The sequence below is a fragment of the Salvelinus sp. IW2-2015 genome, unplaced genomic scaffold (assembly GCF_002910315.2).
Source record: "Salvelinus sp. IW2-2015 unplaced genomic scaffold, ASM291031v2 Un_scaffold2614, whole genome shotgun sequence".
NCBI lineage: Eukaryota > Metazoa > Chordata > Actinopteri > Salmoniformes > Salmonidae > Salvelinus > Salvelinus sp. IW2-2015.
The window spans coordinates 50,296-63,860 of record NW_019943922.1 but is presented as its reverse complement, the minus strand read 5'-3'; the positions used below and the strand labels follow the sequence as shown (position 1 = coordinate 63,860).

Genomic DNA, 13,565 nt, shown 5'->3' with positions numbered 1-13,565 from the left:
ACACACTCAATATCAAAAACACACACTCAATACAAAACACACACTTGCATACCGACAACAAACACATAGACTGCTGTCCTTCTTTGTTATTTGATGACTCTCTTATGATTTATCCTGATGCTAGTCACTTTACTCTGTCTTCATGTACATATACTACCTTAAATACCTTCATTAGATGATTTATCCTGATGGCCGTAGTCACTTTTACTCGTGTCTTCATTAACATATCTTACCTTAAATACCTCATTAGATTATCCTGATGCCTAGTCACTTTACCCTGTCTTCATACATATCTACCTTAAATACCTCATTAATGATTTATCCTGATGCCTATCACTTTACCCTGTCTTCATGACATATCTACCTTAAATACTTCGTACCTCTCCACATTGATCTGGTACACCTGTATATAAAGTATGTGTCTGTTACTTGAACTCTGTAAAGCATTTATTTGGGCTGCAATTTCTGAGTCTGGTAACTAATGAACGTATCCTCTGTAGAGGTAACTCTGGGTCCTCATGAGAYCCAGTTTCATCATAGAGCTTGATGGTTTTTGCGACTGCACTTGAAGAAACTTTCAYAATTTAATAATATGGACTTGGGCTATCCTCTGTATACCACCCCTACCTTAWCACCACACAACTGATCGGCTCAAARGCACTAAGGAAAGAAATTCCACAAATGTACTTTTAACAAGGCACACCTGTTTTTCMAAATGCAATCCAGGTGACTACCTCATGAAGCTGGTTGAGAGAATGCCAAGAGTGTGTAAAGCTGTCATCAAGCCAYGGGTYGATACTTTGAAGAATCTAAAARATATTTTGATTTGTTTAACACTTTTTTGGGTTACTACATGATTCCARATGTGTTATTTAATAGTTTTGATGTTACTCTACAARYCAGAAAATAGTAAAAATAAAGAAAAACCCTTGAATGAGTAGGTGTGTCCAAACTTTTGMCTGGTACTGTWGCTCTAATCTTGTGTATTTGATTCCTTGTGTTACTACTTCCTATTCTGTTGTTATCTCTGCATCGTTGGGAAGGGCTCGTAAGTAAACATTTCACCGTTAAGTCTACACCCGTTGTATTCGGCGCATGTAACATATAACATTTGAATATTGACCCAGTACAAACCCAAACATCGGCACGCTCAACGGAGAGGCAATAAAGAGCACCTGGCAGAAACAACGTACCTCTGTGTCTCAACACTGAACAGGAAGTCAAATCTCTCGAGGGAGAGAGGGGGAGAAATTGACTTAATGTGGTACACTAAGTGTAGCAAGAACGCGCACACCCACCCACACAAACACCAAGGTCCAGATTGGTCCCTGGTGTGTTATCGTGTGTTACACCGGAGGCCGTCTGTTTTCCTACGCACCATATGGGTGACACCCCCCAAGGGGGGCAGGGCTTAGTGCAGCTCGCTACGCCACAGGAACTGCCACGTGCGCCAGCGCTAACAGACTAACAACATGATAACACACTGCTAACTCACTAATCTTAGCAGGGCTGTCAAAGGACCCTCTGGCTCCACTGGGCTGTGTCATGGCTGTGAGTTTGTAGCTAATAGCATAGCCTGTTTGCTAAGGGAAAAGTCCAAGGACCCTTCCATCAGACCTTCTCTAATGTATTTAGAGAAGGTGGCAAGGATAGAGGATACAAGGAATCTAGGCAGGATGAATTGAGGAGGAGCCCAGGAGTCATGATGAAAAAGGCACAACAGCCATTTCTAGGTGCCTCTCAATTARCTTTCCTGTTATATAGTTTCCTGTGACAAATCTGTCCCAAATTTCATAACAGTCACGACGACACATCCCCATTCCCACTAAGTGAGTCATTCGAACAGCTTTGAAAAAGGTCAAGTCCTGAGGTTGACCGAGGTTGTTAATTAAATGAACTCAATTTAAAAGTTGGGAAATATTGAAGTCACAGCTCTCTCTTTTTATTCACCATGACTGGCTCATTTGGAGAAAGCTGGCTGGTCCTTTCTTGGAGCGGACGCTAACAGGGTGAACGGGTCTTGTATCCACACAGACTGTGCCAAGCTAGCTAAGAAATCAAGGGTAATTGTCATTTTCACAGGCTTTATGGTTTCAGTGAAGCATATTGGCAACAAAAGGGCCATCTTCTCTTTCATAAGATAAAGAATCACTAAATATCTCAGAAAGGAAAGTATCCCACGYGTTTTGGACTATTTAAAAACCACCAACCCACGTAGATTCAATACRTTGATTTATTAACATTTTGTCTGCGTCCTAAATGGCACCCTGTTCTCTATGCACTACTAAGCCCTGTTATCACTGATAACACTCCTTCCCTTCCTCTCCTCCTTCACCCCCTCTCGTAGTTAGAGCGTTGGACTAGTAACCAAAAGGTTGCTGCATTGAATCCCCTAGCTGACATGTTAAAAATCTATCGTTCTGCCCCTGAGCAAGGCAGTTAACCCACTGTTCCCCGGCGCTGAAGACATGGATGCCGATTAAGGCAGCCCCCCCCCCCCCACCCCCCCACCTCTCTGACTCAGAGGGGTTGGGTTAAATGCAGATGACACATTTCAGTTGAATGCCTTCAGTTGTACAACTGACTAGGTATCCCCTTTCCTCCTCCTCCCCTCCCTCTCTCCTCCTCCCCCCTTTCCTCCTCCTCCCCTCCCTCTATCCCCTCTCCCCACTCCTCCTCCCCTCCGTCTCCTCCCTTTCCTCCTCCCCCCTCTCCTCCACAAAAGCCGCCTGTAGCCTTTAATTCTAATGGCCTGTTTATTTTGCTTCTAAGTGCTTTGAGATTCTTTGTATTGAAAATTTTTATAAAACCGAAATTATTAAAATACTGTCTGACCACAGCATTGTCCTGGCTGGTCTAGTTGTAATGCTGCAGCCTCTGGCACACGTCTACATTGTTGGCATGGTTTGGAATCCGGGCCTTTGACGCAACCTCTATCACCACTGTGATCCTCCCTATCTGTTCAATAAAGTCAGAAAATACCTTCAAAATATATACACACACACACACACATTAAAAATATGACTGTAGTGTACCTTAAACATTTGCTTGACTTTCTGGCGGGGCAGGTTGACGTTCAGCTTGTGTAGGAGGTGCAAGACCTCGCTGATGCTCAGGCTTCCATCGCCGTTCTTATCCGCCTCCGCAAACGTCTGCTTCAGCCACGTACAAACCGACCAGGGGTTAAGGATAGATAACACACACAACAACAAGCCCTGTGAAAACCTACTTAGGTTAAACTTTATTTTGAATAGTCCTTTGTAAGAGATCTGTCCCATTAACTAGGCACAGGTGGTCACAATGACTGATTAATCGCATCATCGATTGATCAAGTATAGACTGCAACAGAAAGTGTACAGCTAGCGTGGTTCACAATGTTTAGGATAGGTCGTCTAAGTGCATCACGGTTCAGAGCCCAAAACAGTCGTGAAACAACGCAAAACCTTCTGTTTCTCTAACACAGCTCTTACTCCCCGCAGCAGAGTCTAATTTTAACACAAGCCGTCTGTGTGCGTCTGACAGAGACAATGTGATAGGAGGTGGAAGCTTTTGGATGTACCTTTTCATCAGCACATCAGACTCGCTGGCACGCCGACGCCGCAGTGTGTGTACGCATGTCTGTGTGTGGGGAGAGAAATAACMTGTGTGTGTAAGAGCGAGTGCACTGTGTGTGCACCCATGCTAACATCATTATTAATTATCCACAACCGATTCAAGTATTGAAAAGTCCTCACCAAAAATGTAGGGGAGAAGCAGTTCTCCAAACCCACAGTCCGGAACGTATTGCCGTTTTGGGGTCATGGTTAAATTTCAGTTTCAGTACAGCAGGAAAATGACATGCCAACAGTTACTGTAGTTATTTTCTTTTTTAAATTATTTTAGAAAAAAGTGTTGGTATTTCTGACTCCATATATGATCATGAGTCATATAACGCCTGATGAGCTCACCATCGGGAATAACACTTTGGTTTCTCTTGAATGAAAACACACGATTAGTCAACAACACTAAATTAAAGTGCAATGTGTGTGTGAAATCCATWTGTAAACATGGCACAGACATTGTATAGGCCTGTGCTGTAAGGTTTTCTTACAAAAGAGAAAAATGTGTGCACTCTCATAAAGAGGTGTGTCTGTATCACGGTTCACGTTCATTTCCCACTCTGGGGTAATGTGATGGGCTGTCACTGAAGTAGCTCTGTAGCCCTCGGAGGGCCACACAATGTTGTGTGGTTCGAGCACTTTCACGAGGTGTTGAAACCCCTTATTTCTAGTCAACCACGGAGAATGGGTACATATCCGCAGGTATAAAACATATCCATCGCTCTGTTAACTCATTTGGAGCAGTCAGAATCAGCTGTGGAGGGTTGCTTGAATACTGCCCTCCGGTGGTAGGAATACTGAGGGGATGTRAACATGTATTATTATGATTGTTTTAAAGGAATAGCCTGAAATGGTTMTGTCAGCTCAGATTTACTCATTTACACAACGTAGGCATAGCTTATATCACCTAGTGTTATTWTTWTWTTWTTTTWTMWWMTKWTRYMMGMMSWRKYRYMMGWSSAKKKKYKSGWSSRSSRYSTYKWMYYRMMMMTYSWAKWAKMWSMWSWARWARWKCKCRKCWAKAAAAWATAWATAWATATGGTACTTTAATTCCTCTCCTGACCTGAATAGAAATCCAATTGACCTGTGGGTCGTATTCACAAGGGAAGGGAAGAAACCGGGAGGGAACACCTGAACTTGCCCAATTACAAGCGKTCCTTTTCTGTTGCAAAAACGTTTTGCTACAGTGTATGACCCTGACCCTGCTCTCCAATGACTTAAACCRATGCCCAGAAAGAGCCGAACATGCACAGGTAAGGATATTGGTCGCGGGTGCGCTGCCTCTTGGCCAGGCTGTCCTCGTCGCTGATGCCRGCCACCAGGTACTTGAGGCCGGTGATCCAMGTGCGRGCTTCCTCGCCCGTACTGGASACRAYYTCCAGGGACTCCAAGCGCTCTCCATAGTACAGGCTGAAACAGCAGTTGGGATCAAAGCTGCCCTCAGAGTAGCGCTGGAAGATCTCAGACTGCTTACCCTCYCACACCTCTCGGATGGAGTCGATGGAGACTAGGGAGCGAGGAATCAAATGGTTAGTTCACCATCACTCTGAAAAAGTAAAACAAACTCTGACCGTTGAATTTGGGCCTTACCGCCACCATTTTCATACTGCCAACTGGAACACGTTAAAAGACGGGGGAAGTATTCGAGGGAAACCAGAGGCACTTCAAATGTAGCCTATTAATTAAAAAACTTAGAGAATCAGGAAGTCACTTGATGGAGCAAATCCATTTACATAACCCTTATATTCATATTATATTGAGTTCATTCCTTTTGGTGGGATTGGAATTATTTTAACCCGGTTTGGTGTATAACGAGGCTGAAATGGCAACGGGCAGCCAAATCGTTCGAGGCACAGGGAGGGATGGAAGCTTAACTTAGAAGTCTTTATTAAGAGACTTAGACAATATGATAGGGCAAAAAATAATAATTGCAACGATTTAGTTTGCTGTGCCCGGAACGCTATGTTATTAAGATAAAACTCTTGTGAGATAGTAATGACATTTTACAGGAAATTCATTAACATTTATCTTCTTTTCTCCAAACAGATTAAATGGGTATATACAGTCGCTAGTGAGTCTACACAGCCCTTCCAGTCTTCACATTTTTTTCTGCCCTWAAATACCATTCTAAAAAGGGAATCAATTGGGATTTTTCCCCCTACAGATCTACACAACCTACTGCACATTTTCAAAGTGAAAGAAATTAGCGAAAATCTTACAAAWAAAAACAAAAKAAAAAATGTATTGATTGCTGATGTCTTCAGACTCCAGAGTTAATACTCGGTGGAATCACCTTTGAGAGCCGTTACAGCTGTGAATAAGATTCTACCAACCTTTAACAACTCTCAACATACAACATACAGGTAACTGCCAAAATAATGCAAACACTTGATTAAATGAGGGATAAAAAAGTARATTGAAAGCATGTGCTTCCACYCAGGTGTAGTTCCTAKGTCTTATCCAGAGRGAATTTAAGAAGCAATTAGGGTTAAGTGCCTTGCTCAAGGGCACATCCGATTTGTCACCTAGTCGGATCTGGYATTCGAACCAGRGACCTTTCGGTTACTGGCCCKATGCTCTTAAAATTGCTAGGCTACCTGCTGCCCTAGTTAATTAAGCATTAGCATCCAGCTTAGGATCATGTATAAAAATGCTGGGCAGGCCATTATTTTGGCTACCATGGKTATMCCKCCATAGGATGACAATGKCCCCATCCACAGGGCACGAGTGGTCACTGAATGGTTTGATGAGCATGACAACGAGTAATGTCATATGCCATGGCCGTCACAGTCACCCGATCTAAACCCKATTGAACACTTTCTGGAGTGGTGCCTGAGACAGCGTTTTTCACCACCATTAACAAAATGCCAAATTATGTAATTTCTTGTGGAGAATGGTGCCACATACCTCCAATAGAGTTCCAGACACTTGTAGAATCTATGCCAAGGTGCAAAGAAGCAAGTTCTTTTTTTGTACTTTTACCTCTTTTTCATAATATTCAAATTGGTAGTTACAGTCTTGTCCCGGGTCTGTKGTGACACCTCAAGCACTGTGATGCAGTGCCTTAGTCCACTGCGCCACTCAGGGGGCCCATTGAAGCTGTTCTGGTCCCGTGTGGCTCAGTTGGTAGAGCATGGCGCTTGCAACGCCAGGGTTGTGGGTTCATTCCCCACGGGGGGACCAGGATGAATATGTATGAACTTTCCATTTTTCTCTGGATAAGAGCATCTGCTAAATGACTTAAATGTAAATGTTCTGGCTCATGGTTGCCCAACACCCTATTAAGACACCATGTTGGTGTTTCCTTTATTTTGGCAGGTACCTGTATATCCATCGTTTTTGTCAAAATTGCTTAAGATTAGTCAATTTGGTTGGCAGATTTAAGTCAGGGCTGAGACTGGACCATTCAGGAACACGCAATACTTATTGGAAAGCAATTTTGGTGTGATTTTTGCATTAAAATGTGTAATTGTCCCTCTCAAAAAGGAAAACTATCCCAGGGTTCGGTTTTTAGAAGACTACGGCGGGTTTTCCGCTAACATTTTACCTGGGCTTTGACCCTGTCATATATTTATTTTGATCCTGACAAATTTCCCAGGCCCTGCCATTGACAAGCATACCCATAACATGATGCTGCTACAACCACACTTAAAATGAGAGGATTTCACTCTGTGTTGTGTTGTATTGGATTTGACCCATCTTGTATTTTTTTTATTTTAGGCCAAAAAGTTTATGTGTTGTCTTGCAGTATTACTTAACGGCCTTGTTGCAAACAGAAGGGATGATTTGGAGTGTATTTTTTTTTAACACAGGATATATGTTGTGCTTGTTCTACGTAATTATTTTTCAACCGCTTTTTAAAATTATTTCCAACATGAGGTATTCTTATGTATAATATATTAGTGTTTGAAACACCAAGTCCAACAACTAGTTGTCCAAACTTAATTTGATCAATTCCAAAAACTTAGATTATTTATTAGATCTACTTCCTCTTCTCGATCAGTTACTTTCAGTGATCATGTCTTATGTTAAAAAGATGTAGGTCTTTGATTATTTGTATTGTTGTATTGTTATATGTGTTGTTCATTTGGAAAATAGTCTATAATGTTCTTTCACTTCGAAAATGAGGAGTAGTGTAGATCTACAACAACAAAAATCCAATGTAATCCCTTTTATTTTTGGGGGGGGGCAGTGAAATGTAAAGACTGCAAGGGTGTGTATACTTTCACTAGGCAATGTACGTGGTGACCATTTGGAGTTCACCGTACGTGGTGACCATTTGGAGTTCACCGTACGTGGTGACCATTTTGAGTTCACCGTACGTGGTGACCATTTTGAGTTCACCGTACGTGGTGACCATTTTGAGTTCACCGTACGTGGTGACCATTAGAGAGTTCCCTGTACGTGGTGACCATTTTGAGTTCCCTGTATGTGGTGACCATTTTGAGTTTACCTCAAGCCCATTCAATTTTCTGACACCTAAAAGGTGAGTAGTGCACAACTTTCACGTTGGCCTGTTTTCAGGAAGATTGACTCAGTCGTAAGTAACCTTTTGGAATGATGATCACCTCATTTGGTTTCTAATTATATATGTATACATTCTGTCTGGTTCCAAGAAGCTCTCTCCACATCATTCTTTTATATGCCAGCACCTGTTAAACATGCGTAATCCCCTTGGAAAGACTAACTAGCAGGTCTATAGGCCATCCAACCAGAGCAAAAACAATCAGTTGGTCCAAAAGCCTTTGTGGCCTTTGATTCATGCCGGGAAGATAAGACACAATGAACTTCAATGTCCCCAAGGGGGAAAATCGTCTTGGACACACAGTACTGCTGTACACAAAAGAAAGACATTGTATATTATACACTCAACATAATACTAACACTGCACATTACRCAACATARACATTGTTCRCTTCTCATAATAWAAATCCTTAAAGAGATGGGTGGGGCTAATGCTTTAGAGGGTGTGAACAAAGCTGAATGGGTGTAGACAAAGAACAGCTCTCCAGTWGGTGTACCAAAWMATTCAAGGGACATTTTCTKAAAAGTGGAGTAACAAGTTGATCAACTTTCAAAGCAGAATTGCTTTCCCATTGTTCCTCAACTGCAGTGTATGATACCATTTTCTAGCTCCAAGTCTCTACTTTATCCAATGTAAAAAAATACACAATTTCAAATGTTGTTGCATACGACCGAATCGAGGTCAGTCACACACACAACACATTTCCCTTACATTCAGGCAGTGTATGCCTTAATGGTAATCAATGAATCTACAAATAGAATAATACAATAATGTTGTTTGAGCACTTTCAGTTAAACTGCATAGACGGGAGAGTGTTCAATTTTAGAAGTCTCCGCTCACCGCACCCCAGTAGCCATGGCAGTCTCAGCTCACCGCACCCCAGTAGCCATGGCAGTCTCAGCCTCACCGCACCCCAGAGCCATGGCAGTCTCAGCTCACCGCACCCAGTAGCCATGGCAGTCTCAGCTCACCGCACCCACAAGTAAGCCATGGCAGTCTCAGCTCACCGCACCCCAGTAACCATGGCAGTCTCCCGCTCACGCACCCAGTAACCATGGCAGTCTCAGCTCACCGCAGCCACAGTAACATGGAGTCCGCTCATCCACCAGTAACCATGGCAGGTCTCCGCTCAGCCCACCCCCAGTAACCATGGAGTACCCTCGCTCACTGCAGCCAGTAACCTGGCAGTCTCCGCTCACGAGCCATACTCCCGTACCGCATGGCAGTCTCCGCTCACTGCCCCCAGTAACCATGGCAGTCTCCGCTCACTGCACAGTACCATGGCAGTCTCAGCTCACTGCACAGTAACCATGGCAGTCTCAGCTCACTGCACAGTAACCATGGCAGTTCTCAGCTCACTGGCACAGTAACCGGCAGTCTCAGCTCACTGCACAGTAACCATGGCAGTCTCAGCTCACTGCACAGTAACCATGGCAGTCTCAGCTCACTGCACATTAACCATGGCAGTCTCAGCTACTGCAGTAACCAGTGAGGTCTCAGCTCACTGCACTCCAGTAATGATGTGTCCTGTACAGGTGGGGTAGTAAGAAGAATGGTTATATACTGTGCCTAGTGACAGACTTCACATCCTTGTATAGGAGAAATGGTTTATATACTGTGCCTAGTGACAGACTTCACATCCTTGTATAGGAGAAATGGTTATATACTGTGCCTAGTGACAGACTTCAATCCTTGTATAGGAGAAATGGTTATATACTGTGCCTAGTGACAGACTCACATCCTTGTATAGTTTTACACATTTTACTGCCTTAGATTCAATATGTATTAATACATTTTAAATGTAAAAAAACATAAAAAATGATTAAAGAAAAAAAAAAAGAAGCTGTCTTGACAATGTATACCTTGTTTATTTTGTTTCAAGTGAATCCTAAATGATTCCTGTGCTGTTTGGGACTACAGTAAATAGGCTTAGTGGGAGAGATGGAAGTGCTGATTGTTGATGTGAGACAGAGTAAAAGGACTTTTACGTTAATATGTATACCAAACAGACCGCGGAAATCCTTCATTCCTTTTAATCCAGGGCAATACAGAAGTAAGGAAGTCAAATGTGAGACACTGATGAGGATCAGTCAGTCAGCCAAAGAGATGTACTCTTAGACTTGTCATTAGAGCACAATTAAAAAGATAGGTCCTAACTCCTGTTAATTCCCAGTCTAAGCAGCTCAGCTCAGCCATTCATTCAGTCAGTCAGTAAACGAGAACAGCAAAACCACTCACTCTTGGCCTTCTCGTTCTTGCGCGAGGGCCGCCAACGGATGCAGGACTTGTGTTGGTCCAGGTAGAAGTAGCGCACAGTCCTCTGGAGCCGCCGCGGAGCTTCACCATCTGGGTCCCTGTCTGCATGCAGCTCATGCCTTCTCCACTGAGAGAGAAACACACAGAGACAGGGGGGTTAGAGTCTGAGAGAAACTGTTACATGAGTTGTTGTTCCTGTATGTGTATGATGTGTGTAGAGTACTTGGGTGCGAGTGAGTGTCCGCGTTCATTTGAGAGTCTCTCTGAGATAATGAGGGATACCATGCATTTGCATTGGAGTAGGTATGTTGTCAAGCACAATTAAATAATTCAGTCTGGAGCTCAAGCAGATAAACTTTTACTCACATAAACTCGCACGGTCTCACTCGCACGGTCTCACTCGCACGCACACAACACACAGGAATTGGCTGTCACAGCCAACAGTTTTTTTTGCTTGGTAGTAGTGAATGAGTTGACTTCTCCCCTAAATCCCCTTAACCAGAAACATAGTGCAGTTCACAGCATGTTAAAGGGGAAGTTAACCAGAAACATAGTGCAGTTCACAAGCAATGTTAAAGGGGAAGTTAACCAGAAAACATAGTGCAGTTCACAGCATGTTAAAGGGGAAGTTAACCAGAAACATAGTGCAGTTCACAGCATGTTAAAGGGGAAGTTAACCAGAAACATAGTGCAGTTCACAGCATGTTAAAGGGGAAGTTAAACCAGAAACATAGTGCAGTTCACAGCATGTTAAAGGGGAAGTTAACCAGAAACATAGTGCAGTTCACAGCATGTTAAAGGGGAAGTTAACCAGAAACATAGTGCAGTTCACAGCATGTTAAGGGGAAGTTAACCAGAAACATAGTGCAGTTCACAGCATGTTAAAGGGAAGTTAACCAGAAAACATAGTGCAGTTCACAGCATGTTAAAGGGGAAGTTAACCAGAAACATAGTGCAGTTCACAGCATGTTAAAGGGGAAAACACGGCCCAGTTGTTGTTAGCTAAAGGAACCCATCGGTTTGTGTAGGATCCAGTGTTGAACACAGGTGTCGAGGCCAGAGCGCTTGTTAAACACCGAACATACATCAAGAGGAAAATGGGTAACACTGAAGCAGGCAATTTATGTAAAGGTACCAAAATATCACTCCCAAATTCAGGGCATTATTTTGGTTTCAGTTTGACAGCTCCTTCACAGAGAGCCCAGTTAATGGCATCCATATTAAGCTGGTACAGTGCCACATTTTTAGGACAACACAGCCCTTGGCTAAGGCAGAGGTTTCCAATTACAGATTCTCAACTGTCAGGTGTCAATCACATCCTATTGACCAATCAAATCCCATTGATCAAATCACAACATATTTTAATAATATATTACCATTGGCTACTAATCATAAACATCTTCATTGACATTTGCTTAGGAGGCGAGGGTAAAACAGAAATGGCCAGCTCTCCAACTTGATCTATAACCAGTGTGTGTGTGTGTGTGTGTGTTTGTGTTTGTGTGTGAATGTCCATCTGTATATATGTGGGGTATAAGTAATAGACATCCCACTGATGAATTGCTCTAATTGGCCATTGATTTGGCTTCCCTGGGCTCTCATCGAGCAATAGTGAGAATGGGCACCCGGGGCCCAGGTTAATTCAGTCCCGAGCCCCAAACAGCCCATTTCCTCCAGGGCATAACGCAGGACACAAGCTGGATCGCTACTTACTTCAAAGTGCTTTACCAATTACTGCCACGTAGATGCTAATGATACAGGCTACAGTGTATGGCTTTATACTGTTAACCTCACCTGCCAGCAATAAGCTGAACAAGAGACTACTATTCTGTGTATTTAACCCAGAAAATACASTAAGTCATATGGCCAACTCTCTCTCTACTGCTGTAGGTGGGGCTAACTGAGATCAACAGATTAGACTGTGGGAAGTCTATAGAGATGAGAACATTGAGAAACACTTCTATCGGGCATTACGTCAGCGAAGACTCCAGGTGTTCTTCTGACCTGTGTCTTTGTGTCTTTATTGCCCAGTCTGTCTGCTGCCACACCATTGTGTCCTCCCCGCRAGGGATCAATAAAGTTTAAATCATTTCATTTCGCTGTACATGGATAGAAGAACATTTTAAATACTACCAAGTCGTTCCAACTAGACCTGGAAATATCAACAACAATAACAACAGGTAAACACACCGGGCTATGCCAACAGTCCAACACCTTTATTATTGTGGCTGTTCATAATATTCCAATTTCAGGCTATTTAAGATAAATAGAAACATACCACCCATTGACTTTCATTGGAATTCCCATTCTAGTCCTTCTATTTCTATAGCATCGGAGACACAGTAGTGTATTCATGGTAGCCTAGTGGTTAGAGCGTTGGGTCAGTAACCGAAAGGTTGCTGGATCGAATCCCCGAGCTGTCAAGGTGAAAATCTGTCGTTCTGCCCCTGAGCAAGGCAGTTAACARACTGTTCGTTCCCCTGCGCCGAAGACATGGATGTCAATTAAGGCAGCCCCTCTCTGATTCAGAGGGGTTGGGTTAAATGCGGAAGACACATTTCAGTTGAATACATTCAGTTGGACAACTGACCAGGTATCCCCCGTTCCCTTATGTGCAAGTGGTTGAGCCAAGCAGAGCTCTTTATTGGCAGGACCTCTGACTGACCTGTGGGTTACCATGGCTCCAACCCAGAAACAAAAATAACAGGCGAGAGGGAGGAGCCTCTCACACTCTGGGCTTGATCAATACCATCACTCTGCTGCACACAATAAAGGCTTCCAGTGCTCACTCATCTACACGCGTACACACACACATCACTAGCAGAGCATGTATAATAAAATAGGCCTGTATTCCCCTCTGTCCCAGTCTGAACTGTGTCTGCCTCTTCAGCTCTGAATGTGTCCAGAACAGTCCCACATTTAATAAGGAAGGCCGTCTCCTTCCAACCTTTCTGGAAGTCCCTGACCAACATCTGCTGCAATACTACCATCACAGCCCCCTGGTGAAGACCAACATCTGCTGCAGTGCTACCATCACAGCCCCCTGGTAGAGAGGTGGAGGGGTTGAGAGAGGGAGGGTGGAGGGGTGAGAGAGATTGGTGAGGCGGGTGAGAGGGAGGGTGAGGGGTGAGAGAGTGTAGAGAAAGGGGTGAGAGAGAGGGTGTTAGAGAGAGGGGGTAGAGACA

General features: G+C 43.5%; 1 protein-coding gene across 1 annotated transcript in view; it reads right to left on the bottom strand.

Annotated features, from left to right (window-relative positions):
- Window positions 1–10,497, bottom strand: part of LOC112074387 (1-phosphatidylinositol 4,5-bisphosphate phosphodiesterase eta-2-like) — a gene marked incomplete at its 3' end in the record, with an annotated part of 55,713 nt that extends 45,216 nt beyond the window's left edge. The window contains 4 exon segments of the mRNA XM_070440506.1: window positions 3,036–3,165; window positions 4,863–5,106; window positions 10,363–10,440; window positions 10,443–10,497. Coding sequence (XP_070296607.1) covers window positions 3,036–3,165; window positions 4,863–5,106; window positions 10,363–10,440; window positions 10,443–10,497 — 507 coding nt within the window.
- Between the last annotated feature and the right edge of the window lie 3,068 nt (window positions 10,498–13,565).